At 38.1% G+C, this 15,444-nt stretch overlaps 2 protein-coding genes across 2 annotated transcripts in view; one reads left to right on the plus strand and one right to left on the minus strand.

Moving 5' to 3' along the window:
* The window catches only part of LOC131962731 (fibronectin type III domain-containing protein 4-like), a 138,428-nt gene that overhangs the window by 103,730 nt on the left and 19,254 nt on the right, over positions 1-15,444 (minus strand). The gene's annotated exons all lie outside the window — the stretch shown is intronic.
* On the plus strand, positions 13,336-15,128 carry LOC131962730 (leucine-rich repeat-containing protein 3-like). The gene has a single exon (XM_059327773.1). It carries the CDS (start codon positions 14,095-14,097, stop codon positions 14,884-14,886), a length of 792 nt encoding a protein of 263 aa, XP_059183756.1. The 5' UTR covers positions 13,336-14,094; the 3' UTR covers positions 14,887-15,128.

Below are 15,444 nucleotides of genomic sequence, written 5' to 3' on the forward strand. Positions count from 1 at the left end.
TAACAAAAAAAAAAAAAGAATTACAAAAAAGAAATTCTCTGTTGATTAGGTTTTTTAGAGAACTGTTGAAGCATGTTGAATGTTTATTAGGAACAACTTGTGTTAATCTTTCTTCTTTTTCTCTCTATTTCTTTCTCTTTCTCTCTGTCAGTGCTGCGTAATAGAACATCATTTAAAAGTATAAACTTGTAAAAGATTGAGAATTTTTGTAGAACGTAGTTATTTGCATATTACAGCTGCGCAGTGATGCTATCGGCAGAGTGTGTGGTGGGATGTAGCCAAATTATCAAATTTTGATAATATATTTTAAAAGGAAAAAAAATTGGACTGTTCTACTTTTGTCCTAATTTGCATCTTTGTCTAAATCCAATCTCTACCCATGACTCTTTGCTGCATCACATGACCCTTTTAAGCCAATGGTATCACTCCTAGAGCCTCCCTTCTCATGTTCATTTCCTATATTTACATTATTGCTTATATTGCATGTGTTCAATGTCAATTGTTGTGTATTTGAGTAAGCCTGTTCAGTGTACGTGTTCCTTCAAAGGTTATTATTATATATTTGTGTTCCCGTTCTTCTCCGCAAACTTTTTCAGCATTTTTGGCCATTCACGTCTAGTCCTACTCCCTGCCCAAATGAAAAACTTCCCGACATAGCCTCCTTCTATCAACACCGATTATTAGTATATAGATGCATGAATGGGAATTAGTGAAAAATCAGTGGCTAAAACACTAACTGAAAAATTAAAATGATTGTTTACTAACTTATTATTATACTGTATTTGTTTTGTACAAGGACTTTTGTGATTTAGCACATTAGTCGACTACGCGGCGCTCATGCAATAGACTACTCAACACTTTACTCTGGACTGCCTCTGATGTGGGAGGAATTAGTTGGACTTAAAAGCCAAGTGTTGCGTCCAAACTTTTTCGGCTTCCTTCCCTTTGGAATTTTTTTGTGTGAAAGCCATTAAGAGAGTGAAAAATAAGGGAAAGAAGCCGACTCTTTCCGGCGAATAGGCCTAAACGTTTGGACGAAGCGAATGGTATTTTTTGGGCCAAGGAATGTTCAGGGGTTCATTGGGGGGAACCCACGGGGCCTGGGCGGACGTGACCACTCAGTCTCTTTTTCAAGATTGTTCATCTTGTCTTTTTGTTGTCATACGGTTGATTTGACGCTTTCGGTTTGAATGTCTTTTTATTGTCACGACTATGTCAGCAACTTAATTGTTTTTATTTGAAAAAGGACAGGTTGGATGACAATTCCTGCTTCACTGGTTTTCAGTAAAAACCAGCATGTATTTATTTATGGTGTGGTGATGCACATATGACTTTCTGTTTGTTAATCATGAAACTTAAGCTAAGTTAGTTTTGTTGTATTGTATTTAATTTGAGAGGGAGGTGTGGATGATATTTGGTATGATTCAGTATTTCAACCATCCCATGTGGGTTCTACTCATGAGGATGCTCTACGTACTATTGGACAGCATCTTTTCCGATCAGCTGAGCTCAATTAAGTTTTGACACAATACAAACAGCTGTTGAATGTTATTGTCGAATCACATTATCTACAGTCCAACACAGCAACACTGCATTTTCAGTGTCTCAATTTCTTCATACAAACCACTACTTCTGTTTTATTCCAATAGCCTATGATGAGCTTAAAGGAAAAGGTTGACATTCTAGGAAATATGCATATTCATTTTCTTGTCATGAGTTAGATTAGAATTGATGCCCGTTTCATGTCTGTATGCTAAATATGAACCTACCACTGTTAACCACTGACTAACCTAGCTTTGTTTAGACAAATAAATCACTTAACCAGCACTTAAATCTTACTAATTAACATTTGATCTTGTTTGTTTAATGAGTCAGGCTAGCAGTATCCCTTCGTTTTCGTACTATTTAAACTAAGCCAAGTAAGCCGTCTCTTATGTGTAGCTTCACATTTAGCGGAGAGCTATTACCTGCCAAGAGAGTTACTCAACGGCTATGTGGAGGTTTAAAATATGATAAAATTCTGGATGTCAAAAACCTGGACATGTCTTGGTATGGACAGAGCTTCAGTAAGTGTGTTGTCCAGACCAGTAACTAAACAACACCATTTCTGGACAAATTAAACAACATGTAGCATCTTAATTTTTAATTAGTGAGTTTTTGAGGCGCTGCTAGGCAGATTTGTTAAAACAGAAATAGGTCATTGTTTTTTTGAACAGAGATAGCCTAGCTGCTACCCCCACTTATAGTCATTATGCTAAGCTAGCCACCTTCTAGCATTAGCTTCATATTAGCGTACAGACACGAGTCGGACATTAATCCGCTCATTTAACTCCACAAATAAGCATATTTTCCAATATGTCAAACTTTTTTGTAACTTTGGGTCTTAAGCGCTTTGAAGACATACATGTGATTATGTAAATGGACAAATGCTGTATCACTATACTGAACCATGCATAGTCAATGATTATTCTGCAATAATTCTTACATTTTGATGTGAACTCAAGTAGTCGTGCTAGCATTGAAATTATGAATTTGTGTTTATTTTTATTTTGTCATAGCTTGTTCTTCAATGGGAATGTTTGTCAAATGAATACAATGAAATTATGTTTTTTGGGGCAAACTTGCTTTTTAGAGCAGTTAGCTTAGCTAATACCTAAGAGGGCATTCTTTCCCAACAGTACTGTACCAGTAAAGAACATCCTCAAGGGTATTATGGCTTTTATACAACTGTTATCAGTGCATGTGTACCATTGAAAAGTTTGCCTCAAATTAGTACACATAGATAAGCATTAAAAAAAATGGAAAACAAGGATTGCTAATGCTTATTAGCACAGTTGGTGCGTGCATTTGACAAAGATCTTGTTGTGTAATATGAATTTGATCATTATGGCAGTGTGATTTCAATAACATCAATATTCATGTGTTACTCAGTGTTTGAAAACTGTATTTACATTTGTGTATATGCCTGAGTATACTACGACTTTGAAACAAACTGCAACTAATGCAATAATAGGGTGCAATGTGCAATTATTTATTCAGTTATTATTAGCATAGATGCAGAAAAGCTGTGTAGCTTGTTTAAAAAAACGCTTTTTTAAATTATTTTATTCACTTTCCATGTGGCAACAGCAGGAAAAAAAGAATGACTAGACATGATTTATTTTTTTTCAGCTTTTGTTTGTGTGTATTGCAGTTTGGGGGAAAAAAGTGATAGAACTTCGTAACTATTTTTGATTGATTTATTTGCAATGTGCAGATCTATATTAGTTGTGAGTAAATACATAGGTTTTCATTTCAAAGTGTTGGTAAGTATAAAAACAAATAAAGTTTCATTTTTTTCTTTCTGTGACTTGTTTTTCTCTGGTTTCTCTTTGCTGCCTCTTACAGAAAATGAATGACTTCAGATCATTTCTACACATTCCCTGTACAGGCATTATGGCCTGATGAACCATGAGCTGACAGGGGATTATGTCGAGCTAAAAGTCCCCCCAGGGACATTTTGATAGTTATTGAATACAGCTAATTATTGTATGGCAAAGTGATTATGCTAATTAGATGATTAGGTTTAAATGAGAATCTCATCTATTCTTATTTTCTTTTAAATAGCTCTGCGATTTCTCTGGAACAAGCATTAAAATCTGATTTTTTAAAAAGGCCAATTAAATATTACCAGAGCTGCTTATTGTTTAGAACACTGGATGTCAGAGACGGCTATGGGAAACTTGTGAAGTCTGCAGCAAAAGTAGGAATAACTATAATTTCTTATAATCATAATCATTATCTCTAATTTGTATTAATTAAAGAATGCCTAAGGATGACTATTCTAATCTCACCACTTGTATTTAATAGCAGCAGAACATGATTATTTAATAATAAACCAATGACCTTATAGAAGGTTCATCTGGGCTGAAATCTGATCAAACAAGAAGCTGTTTGCCATTAAAAAGAATATAGATTAGACTTGTGCTCATAAATGAATAATAAGGTGTGTTAGATGTAATGTATGCTGTGATGTCTGACTCAATATCACATGACAACATGATGAATCTATAGCTAAGTGAGAGTAAATTGATTATATTATTCGGTTTGGGTTTCAACATATGGGAATATGAGAGTGATCATTACACAAGTACTCCACCAATTCAGCCCTGCACTTCTATACACCACCAAAATGTAGCACAATTTTCAAAAGGTAATGAGACTGTATCTCAAATCAGACACCGTTCTTTACTGTATCTCTGATCGAACACATCTGCAATGCTGCACTTTCCGATATTTTCAGGGTCATTTCGAAAAAAGGTCACCACCACCAGTGTAGGTATAATTCATTTATACATATTCCGGGCACGTCCAACTGGTAGGAAGCCCCGGGGAAGACCCAGAACACGTGGAGGGATTATATCTCTCTCCTGGCCTGGGAACGCCTCGGGGTCCCCCAGGAGGAGCTGGACGTTGTGGCTGGGAGAGGGACATCCTGCTTAGCCTGCTGCCCCCGCGACCCGGCCCCGGATAAGCGGAGGAAAATGGATGGATGGATAACAATCTATGTGTGAAATTTGATTTATGTACATGGAGATTTACATGTCCATTTACAATACTGAAGTAGATATGATGAGAAAAAGCAGTAAGAACGCTTGGGCGACGATCTTGAAAGTACATCTGTATTTTTACTGTACCGCATTTTATTTTGAAGGACAGGAGTACAGCCCGGGTGTGTTGATAACGATGATTGATAACGTTGATATTTATTTGGCTTACCCAGAAACATCCAATTTCCCCCGAAAAACTCACCAGCCCTCATTGTTTTACAGCGAGGAGATCCAAGTGTCCGATGTGGGATACAGTTAGCATACAGCTAATTCACCGGTGTTAGCGTCTTTTTGTCAACTCTGGTAAACCCGAGGTTAATGTACACGGTTAAATCGATATATGGTTCGAAAGATAAGTAATTAGACTTTAGTTTCACACCATTTAATTAATTGGAAGCATAACATGATCATTTATATTACTACTTAATGTGAAATTTTGATAGAATCTTAGCCGAACGATGTCCGATTTGGGATACAGTTACGCTACATTTCCAAAAATTAGGAAAAGAAAATCTAAAATGTGCATTTCCAATTAACAAATAACATTTTTCTAATGACCTGAGCTGATTAAGCAAATGTTGTTCCTATAATTATTGACGATGCTGGAGTTTAAATTCAACCAGAAAGGCCACCTGGCTCTAGCACTCATGAAATACTTTAAATAATTCCTCTGTGGCTCTTCATCCAATCACTTCTCTTTATATTACATCTCATAGTTGCTTCCTTACCGCTCATAATACAAGATCACTGCCAAAACATTCATCTAATCAGTGTGATCCCCTCTCTATAGATCCACTTCCAAGCATTTGTTCCTTTCAGTCTTTTCTCTATAAACTATATTTTTGACACTCCGAACCAACTTCCTCGCAAACTTCCACAGCTACACACACACACAAATGTATGAAGGTCATTTTTCACTATAAACTTGGATTGACAGCTATAAGGCTATAAGGTAAGACTCAAAAGTTTCTCCCCTCTGCTGTAAAAGACTCACTGCAACATCTTGATGTGAGCTGGCTTGCCTTTGAACCTGAAAATTGCTTTGCCAAAGTGGATGTTGAGCATCCAAACCTCAGGCGGCTCTCGGGTCATTTCCTGTGCTATGATATTATACATCTAGATGGTAACTTTAGGTAGAAGAACAACAGATAAATCCAAGAGGCAACTTTCACTTTCTTAAACTCTGCTAATGTGACAGTGAACCAAACAGTTGTGAGGATTAAAAAAAGGTCAAAAGTTCATAAACGACACAGGATTTTCTGAGGTTTTCATCTCGACCCCAGGAGATATTTGGGAGGATAAGATGTTCTGTGTCTGGATTTGTTCTGTGAAGATCCTCAGGGGCAGAGAGCTGGTCTTATTATATGATATGTGGCAGAGCAGTGAAGCCATGTGTGCAGGCCGGAATACCACTGTCTTTATCTTCAGAGAACACTGACGGCTTAACAGAGAGCACAAGACAAAGAAATATACGTCCAATGCTTCTGAAATGGTAAAGCCCACAGTTTCAGTCGGGTAATGGTTTCTGGGTTTCAAGGATAGATTAAGAGTTTTTTTGGTGAGAGCCAAGAAGCTGTCGGAGAAGTTGATAGGTAGGCAGGCCATAATCGTTGGCTGAGATCCAGTGCAGAGCTTTGCAGTGTATATCAGAGTTGAACGGGCTTCCCCTGCAGCTTACCAAGAGTCTTACTGAGGAATCAAGTCCTGCTGCTGAAAAGTCATAACAAATGTCTTCACGCTGTATTAATGAGTCACGCAGAGCTTTGCAAAGAAAGTGTAGGAAGTTAGAATAAAAAAAAAATACATTATTGCACTACAGCATGTAATAACCAGTTAAACAAAAGCTTTTGAAGCAAGTACAGGTGTAGTTATCCCAACTACTACATTATATTAACTATATTTCTGGGAAGGATATGTTTGATATGACAGTGATACACATAAGCTTTACCTGCCACTGTTACGGATAATAAGATATGTAGTAAATTCAGAATTTAAGAAATACCAGGATGTATTAAAAGAAAGGCCCCAATGGCTAACTGTTGTACTGCAACGAAATTTGCCATAGGCCACCATAAAAAAAGAGAAAAGAGTGTTGACAGGACAACTCAAACTCAAATGTCAAGAATTAATCTATGTATCTGGATTATTGAAACTAATGAGTTTATATATATCCGTTTTTAGAAAAGCTATGTGCAGTTGGTTGCACATTTGGCGTTTTTCGGACCGGAAGAACTTTTCCAAGAACAAAAAACGTTTTAATTGTATCTATGTATCGATGATCATAGTTCTTAGAACGCCGTCCTAGCGCCTTCACCCAGCATAAGTTGATGTTAAGAGTACAGTGTTTGGTACGAGATGTAAGTATGTGTCGAGAATAACTGTATCTGGACTATTTAAACCAAGGAGTTCATATTTATCTGTTTTTAGAAAAACTATGTGCAATTCCTTGCACAATTGGCTTCTTTTGGCCCGGAATAACTTTTCCAAGAACAAGAACCATTTTTATTGTGTCTACACTTAAAAAACTAGAACGATCATAGTTCTTAGAATGATCATAGTTCTTAGAATGATCATAGTTCTTAGAACGCTGTCCTAGCGCCTTCACCCAGCATAAGTTGGTGTTAAGTGATGTAAGAGTATAGTGTTTGGTACGAGATGTTAGTGTACGTTCATTGATCAACACATGAGCAAATGCGTTTTTTAAACTGATCAGCCATGTAGAAGCTGGTGGACCATTGATCTTCATGAGTGACATATGGGTTCAAGAACTCAGATGAATACATTGAGGCTAGTCCATGATAATGTACAGTCAAAGTGTGCATTCATACACATTGGACAAGTCAGTAGATATAGTGTTAAGGGCATTAACATCTGCAGAGATGGGACTTTCACCCAATTTCTATGACCGTCACAAACTGTCATGTATGTAATTTAAAGAAAGTCATGACAAATTACCTATTCTGTCATTAATGTATGAGGATGTGTTTTTATTTTCTCTATGCAGAAAAAACCCAAATGGCTCTCTCCACATCACAACTCTATCAGAGATATTATTCCATTGCTTGATGTGATTTACACACTGCAAAAACCAACTGACAAAAAAAGTAACTAGAATTAAGCAAATACATGTTTGAACCAAGTAAAATTATCTGCCAGTGCAGTAAGTACATTTTCTTTGTAAGAATTCTTAAAAGTAAAAATATCTAGGCTTTAAACACACACATTAAAATAAGCCAGCAATACTTTTTTTGTCATTACAAGTATCTGTGGGTAGACACTGGTATGTAGAAAATGCTTTTGAAATAGCATTCAACAGCTGAATAGATTGAAAAGCATGAAAAAGTTAACAATGTCAATCCTTAAAAGAAGTCTTTAAACAAGACTGAAATCCCTGTGAAGAGGGTTTATTCACTCAATTTTGTTACAAAATAACTTTTTTTAGGTTTTATCAACTATACAAGACAAAGGGACACATGTTCTTAAAATAGGCACATGAAGCTATTGTCAGTAGGTAAATTATACTCAAAACAAGATAATTAAGATTCTATTGCTAGATATAAGAAGACAATACTTGGTAAGCTTAATGTATATTGCAGTGCAGCTACTCAGGGACCTGAGAGGCTTACAGTATATGGCAAGACAACTGATCACATAATCTCCTGCATTTAAAAGAAATAATTTCTTTGGACCATCACAGGGAAAATCTGTCACAAAGGTGTTCACACAAAACATTTGATTTGTTTCTCCAATATTGGCTTGAGCCATAACAAAAAAAGGACATCAGCAAATCAGATGGCCAAACCCCTGTGCCTTAGACTGCACTCCCCTCAGTCAATTTACCTCCAATAACGCTTCAATAAGGGTTTGTCCGACTGGGCTCGTCCCAAAACGTAAATGCATTCTCTGCCCCTGTGTTGGCTTGGCGTCCAAGTTGGACTGGGTCCATGCTATCACTCAGCATTGCTGTAAGCTGCTTACAGACAACCTTCTCTATAATTCAAAGGACTGATGTCAAAGCAATGAGGGGGACATTGTGCGAATCTAAGGCGTTGCAAATGTCTTGAAGTGTGAGGATATCCCCAGCTTCTTCCCTTCAACGCTCTGAGATTGACGTGGGGGGTCATAGTGCTAAAACACGCTGTGTCCTCCCCTGTGAGTGGAGGCTGTTGCAAGCAGAGCGAGCAAAATCCAATGTCAGACAGTCTCTGCAGCGGGAAAGCAGTGTAAAATGAACTGAAGAGGTCAATGTAGACTGTAGGGCACACAGTGGTGCTTTCAGAGTGACATCACAATGTCATCTGTAACAAAGCAGGCAGAAAGTGAAGAGTGGAGATGAAAACAACAGCAAAAGAAGTCTGTTGGTGATAAATATATCCAAGAATTGCAACAAAGGTTCCAAAAATTGGCCCGGCTCCAAACCATTGTTATCCTGAGGAGGAGCTGGGATTTATTAAAGATGGGTTACCAGGCGGGAAGTGTGCCAGGAGTCCGTCAGGATGAGAAAGGGTGGGAAACAAATGGCTTGGCAAGTTTCAAGTATGTGAGGCATCAGAGAATGTGAAGTAAATCTTATGCCCGGGAGCAAGAGAAATACATTAATAAGCGTGAGTTGGGATTTTAAATACTGTTGCAACACGGCAAACTCATGCACACGAAAATGCTTCAGTGGTCAATATAATCAGTGATTCTGCCTTTCAGCAAAATTGACAGGGCACATTGCATGCCATTTAATCATGCAGATGCTTCGCAAAATCGCTGGTTGCATTCGTGCTGGCCTTGGCGTCACCGCCATGCAGCTGGGACTTCCTTCAAAAGGTCTGTTGTCACTGAAGGGCTCCGTATTGAAGTCCTCCATCAGGGCAGGACAATTGCAATCAATGTTTATGAAGAATGACAGAGTGGGACACCAGGGGCAAACAATCGGTTACAGGCAGAGAAATGAGGTTCCAGGACCTCTAAAACAGAGCAGTCACTCTAAATTCTTGCTTTCTACCTCATCATCACATTACAGCCTATTGGTGACTGTGCAATAATGATACATGATTATAATTAACTTTTTTTCACCAAAGTTAGCACATATAACAAGGACAATAAAGTATTTTCCCATGGCCAGTAGATGAGCGTACCTTTTCCTGTTTTTGTTTTTTCTAAAGTGTCAAATTTAAAGCCACAAACACGCCAATTATTTCCAATACCCAAAATGTCCCAATAGACTGTAAGCCCATTACTCCAATTAGAAGTTATCCCAAACAACAGCGTACTACTTCCTGTCTGTCCTGATTCCATTAACATATTGATAATTTTAACAGCTCACCTACTCTCTCTAAATCATTTATGATTTCTTATGACTCAACAGACAGTAACTCATTCTTTGAAAATGATTTAATGTAGTTCTGTATCATTTTAGCTCCAAGGAAAGTGAATAAAACTTTTTCTTTTTCTAGAAAAAGAAAAAGGCAAAGGCAAAAATGAGCGTCTCCAAGCAGGCATAATATTTCAATAAATATCCGTGAATAGTCATTTTTCCCGGGAATGAATACTGATTGTAACCTTTCACACTGAAGACAAACGCCAGGTGTTATTGGGTATTAATAGTTTTTTTGTCCAATAGAAAAGAAGTACATGCATTCTTAAAGAGGTGATTTGGAACAGGCTGCACTGTTAATTTACTAAGTGCTCTTTGGTTTTGAGTTATGCACTGCACATTACACTTAACTTTCCTTTAACTGTTGCATCAAACAAGTACAAACAGGGATATGATTTAAATTAAATGTGCAAAGCAAAGCAGGCAGAGGAGACCTGAGAACATAAAGAAGAGTTCTAGGTGCCATTCAAAGGTGCAAGTGAGCATGAAATTTAAATTTAATACATCAGTGGGTGTAGCGGAATGAACAGATACTGTAGGTGATGGAGATGACTGTACAATAGAGCAGCAACAAAAAATCAATTTCAGTCTGAAATTTTTTTTTTCAAGAAATCAGCCAATCATAGTAAACACCAGAATGATGTTGAGCATCCATCACAAGTTACTAAATTCGTACTTTGCCTGTGCAGCATAAATGTTATTTTATATTTGTATAAAACACTTTAACCTTGGTAGTTTTATAGTTAAGAACTGAATACAGTCGTGGGAAAAGTATTAAGATCTAAGAAGCTTATTAACTAATCAACAGAAGACTGTCCTACCCACAAACAGCTTATTACGACACAAATTTACATTAATTATTAGGCGTTCAGTAATTATGATGGGAGCAAAGAAAGGTATAAAGAGCGACAAAAGCTGCGCAGGTGTTAGAGGTCTGGGTGGATCGATGGGTCAAGCAAGCACAGGACCGAACAAATGACTTGTTAGAGTGGAAGTATAAAGTAACTCTAGTAATAACTCACTTTTTTTAAAATTACTATTACTTCAATTGTGTAACATTCTGTATAATATCAAGGTAAAAGAGTGGTGGAAAGTAACTAAATACCCAATATAGTACTCAACAATTTTGAAATGTAAAATACTGTTCTTTTTACTGAACTACATGTATTTGATAACTTTAGTTACTTTGTAGGTTACTCAAATACTGAACAATGCAAAATAAGTTTTATATAGCTAAACCCAGCAGTATAGAAAGTAATTAAAATTAGCTCCACTTTTGACAGCTGCTGCAACATTAAAGTGTTGTATGCATCAATAATTACTAATCACTTCAATTACATTTCAATGCAAATACATTTTTACTTCTGTAACAAAGTGGTATTACTGTTTTTACTTAAGTAAAAGATTTAAGTACATCTTCCACCACAGGGGGAAATGACTGTCATTATAATGATGTTATGACAGATAGGATGATAACCTGCAGAAATGTACTGTAAAGTGACTTTCTGTGTGGTGGGGGCTTAATGGCAGGCGTGTTCCCGGTGACTCGTGGATCAGCAGGGATCCGTTAAACACAGTGGGAGGATGCACCGGGACCAGAGCGGTGCAGCTGCTGCGCCTCTGCGCATATCCACACATCCACTGACACACACACAGCTGCTGCAAACCTGCACTGACAGGAGGTTTTAAACTGCGATCAAACTGTTGGCTGCGGACTCTTCAACTGCCTCTGCACTCTGTGATTATTGCAACAAACATTGCATTTATTTGCAAAGGAAGATTTGTGGATTTTTCAGCGGATATTTATGTATTCCGGGATGTTAAATCTATAAAAAAAAAAACAATCCACGGTGATGTGAACCGGACAGAGTGAAGCTAAGGTAAGTGTCGAGCCAAATAACAATATCAACTCACTTTTTAGCGCTTTTTTTATTGCTGTGGTTGAGTTTCTGCAGGCTAGTTTAATTGTATTAATATGCAAGTAATAAAACAACGAAAAGGGCCAATTTAGCTAAGAGATTTTTGTTTCTAGGTGGTTGTTCATCTTGAGATTAGTTTGTCAGCAGCTGGGCGTTATCCAGTATATTATTTACATAATTCTTCATTTCTCACTGCTGAAATGCTCTTTAAGATGTTGCCTTCGTAATTTTCTTAGGTGAACTTTACTGTTCTTGGGGCTGCAACTATGTTTTTATAGTCTGTTGAGTATTTTCTAGATTGATTAATCATTTATTAATGAGGTTTTCCTGGAGCTCAAAATGTCCAAAACACATTATTTATTAAGAACCAGAATGAAAGCCAGAAGCAGTTATTTTTCCACAAAATAATAATAATAAAAATAATAGTAATAACAATAACTGTTAATATATTGAGGTATAAAATGAAAGCTTGAACATTTTTCTTAGAAAAAAATAAATGAATTAAAAAAAAGGAATATGCCCTGATGCAGAATTAAATCTTGTAGTATTTTTAAATAATTTTATTTTTTTTACATGTAATCTATTATGTATATATTCTTATCCTATAATATTCCTATCATTTGTTCTCAAGAATCTATGCTGTTAGTTCATACATTATAATATATAATATTCCCGTTCCCAATAATATTCCTGTTATATTTCACTGAGGTAGTTTTATGGAGACATTTAGATAAACAATATTAATATTCTCCTAGGACTCCTGCGGGGATCGGAAACTGTTTCTGAGCAACTTGTGTGACATTCATCATCTTGATCCAGAAGCTGTCTCCTGCTTATCAGCTCTCCTTTTATCTTCCAGCCGATGCATTGTGTCCGATACCGTTGATGCAATTTGCATTCTGACCTTCACTGCTCTCACATGCATCCCTGTGAATCTTACAGAGCGCAGATACTTTACTATTTAATCACAAATCATTGTTTCCAAAGTTCATCTCTGAATACTAATGAGCCCACACCTTGTTTAACGGCATTTTGTCAAAGAGGGAAATGCTGAGCAAAGGAATGCATACTATAGAAACATGCTATTATTATGATAATGTTGAACTTTAGTAGCTTCTCCTCCGAGGAGGAAAGATTCTGAAAAGGGGAGACGGAGTAGAAAGTTCACTGATTGTCTGATTTAAGATATGTCCAGAAAATTAACATTAAAAATATCAACATGATGTTAAAAGAGTTGCCTTTAACAGCATTTAGAGACTTAGCAGGCAATCAAAACAAAGAGATTCCTGAATATGAACTTTCAGGAGAGTGTTGACATATTCTTTATCTTACCTTGTGTCCATCCATCCTCTTATCTCTTTCTGTCTTGTTCTACCACAGGTTTTTCTTTCAATCTGCCAAGAAGACGTGCCCCCTTCGCACCCCGGAGACACGGTCATGGCTTCCCATCTCTCCTTAGCTGCACTGCACTCTGACATCTCATTTAGATAGAATGCAAACCTTTGGACATTTGCTCCCTTTGTGTTGGATCAGGGCTCGGTAAATGATGAGCGGTAATTTAGAGTCATTAACGCCCAGACGAAGACCGTGTTCAGACAGACTTTAAGGTCTGAAGGAAACATTTTTCTGAATGAGGCCAGTGCCAAGATGGCAAAAAACTGCTGGGTCACCTGGCTTCAACAAAGTTGAACCTCTGTACACTTTTACTACACGTACTTCTGCAATGTTTTCTCATGAACAGGTATAAAATGTGTTCTAAAAACTGCTGTTTTAAACATTGCAATTGCTGCTCTAAACATGTTGTTAATGCTGTACACGTCATGTTAATGTTTGATTTAGACACCAAAGCCACAAAAACAGGGTTTCTGGACTTAACTTCCAACAACAGGACACAAACATTATCAATCTAAGTGGCTTTCTAAGGCAATCTAAGGTTGCTTTGCCAGCAGATTAAAACTTTAGTTGAATCCCTAAAAATCCCACTGGATTACCTCATTGGGAATCACTTGGAAGTGTTAATTAGAAAAGGTTGCTTTCTGCAAGGCTGAGTTGTAAAATCCTGTCAATAATCGTTGTCTTTTGGCCTTAAAATTGAAGGATTAGTCACTCTTACTTGACTTCCTGGACAGTCTTTCATGTCTCACCCGTACCTAATGCAATGCACCCCCACCAACGCAAACCCCTTGCGTTGTTTTAACGCAGGGCTGATTTCAGTCCGCTGATGGGGGCCTTTCACAGGTGCAGGTCATTCATAAAACCTCCTTCCTGTGGTTCTCTTTTGTCAGTGGGAACATTGTGGCTTCTCTCTGTGATTATGACTGCGTGTGCTTGCCCTAAGATCTGTCACTGCACGGACAGGAACGGCGTGGTGGTGCAGTGCACCTCGCGCAACTTGGAGACCATCCCGTCGAACTTGCCCAAGGACACTGTTGTTCTCTTGCTTTCATCGAACAGGATCAGACACATCCCAAAGGAGACCTTCACAGACCTCCACCGCCTCAGGGAACTGGACTTATCTCACAATGCCATTGAGACCGTGGAGGTCGGCGCCTTTCAAGGAATTTCCGAGAGCCTCCGGACTTTGGATCTTTCAAACAACCACCTCAGTAGCCTCCCCAAGGACACCTTCTCCAAGCTCCACGCCCGTATCCGATTATCTGACAACCCCTGGCACTGCGAGTGCTCCCTGCAGGAGGTGCTGAGGGAGCTGAGGCTCGACCCCGAGACGGTGAACGAGGTCAGCTGCTACACGTCGGTGCAGGAGGAGTACGTGGGGCAGCCGGTGATCCAAGTTCTGGACTCGGGGATCAACTTTTGTAATTTTCACCACAAGACGACTGATGTGGCCATGTTTGTGGCCATGTTCTGCTGGTTCTCCATGGTGACTGCTTACATCATTTACTACATCAAACACAACCAGGAGGACGCCAGGAGGCACATGGAGTACCTCAAGTCCCTGCCCAGCACTTCTCACATTAGCAAAGACTACGACACCGCCAGCAGTGTATTTTAGGATGTCTGAGAAAAGACGTACCAATGAATACAGATGAAAGCGCACCGGATTAAAGTGTACCAATGAATATGATTATGGCACATACGGAACATTGGAACAAGGACAGCTGTGCCATGACAAAACTCTGCTCTGTGACATGAACTGCACAAGGCACAAAGAAATTGGGAAGAGATTTCAAATCACCATCATCACATACAGGCTTAAGTTTTTAAAGGCATACTATGCAGGAATTGTCGCTTTCTGTTTGTAAACACATTAAAACCTCCCTCCTTGATGACTTTACGAAGTGAAAGAAAACACCAGATTTACAGTCGCTTTGGCATTTTGTTGTCAGAGCTCTGTCAGCTATTTCAGCCTGATCTCATGAAATTACGTCAAATGACCAAGACTTCTTAACACCAAATTTAAAAAATTAGCATTGTTTCCATGTTGGTGGCACATAGTTTTGACACATAACGTGGCACCAGCACGGAAACAATGCCAATGTAAAGACAATAGGGATCCTTTTTGGATATCCTGGTAACAACAACAGTCCTAGTAATTATTAATGGCCATGCA

The sequence above is a fragment of the Centropristis striata genome, chromosome 24, assembly GCF_030273125.1.
Source record: "Centropristis striata isolate RG_2023a ecotype Rhode Island chromosome 24, C.striata_1.0, whole genome shotgun sequence".
Classification (NCBI taxonomy): domain Eukaryota; kingdom Metazoa; phylum Chordata; class Actinopteri; order Perciformes; family Serranidae; genus Centropristis; species Centropristis striata.

Bases quoted from the DNA above. Each gene is read 5' to 3' on its own strand.
- LOC131962730 (XM_059327773.1), top strand. From the start codon at position 14,095: ATGGGGGCCTTTCACAGGTGCAGGTCATTCATAAAACCTCCTTCCTGT.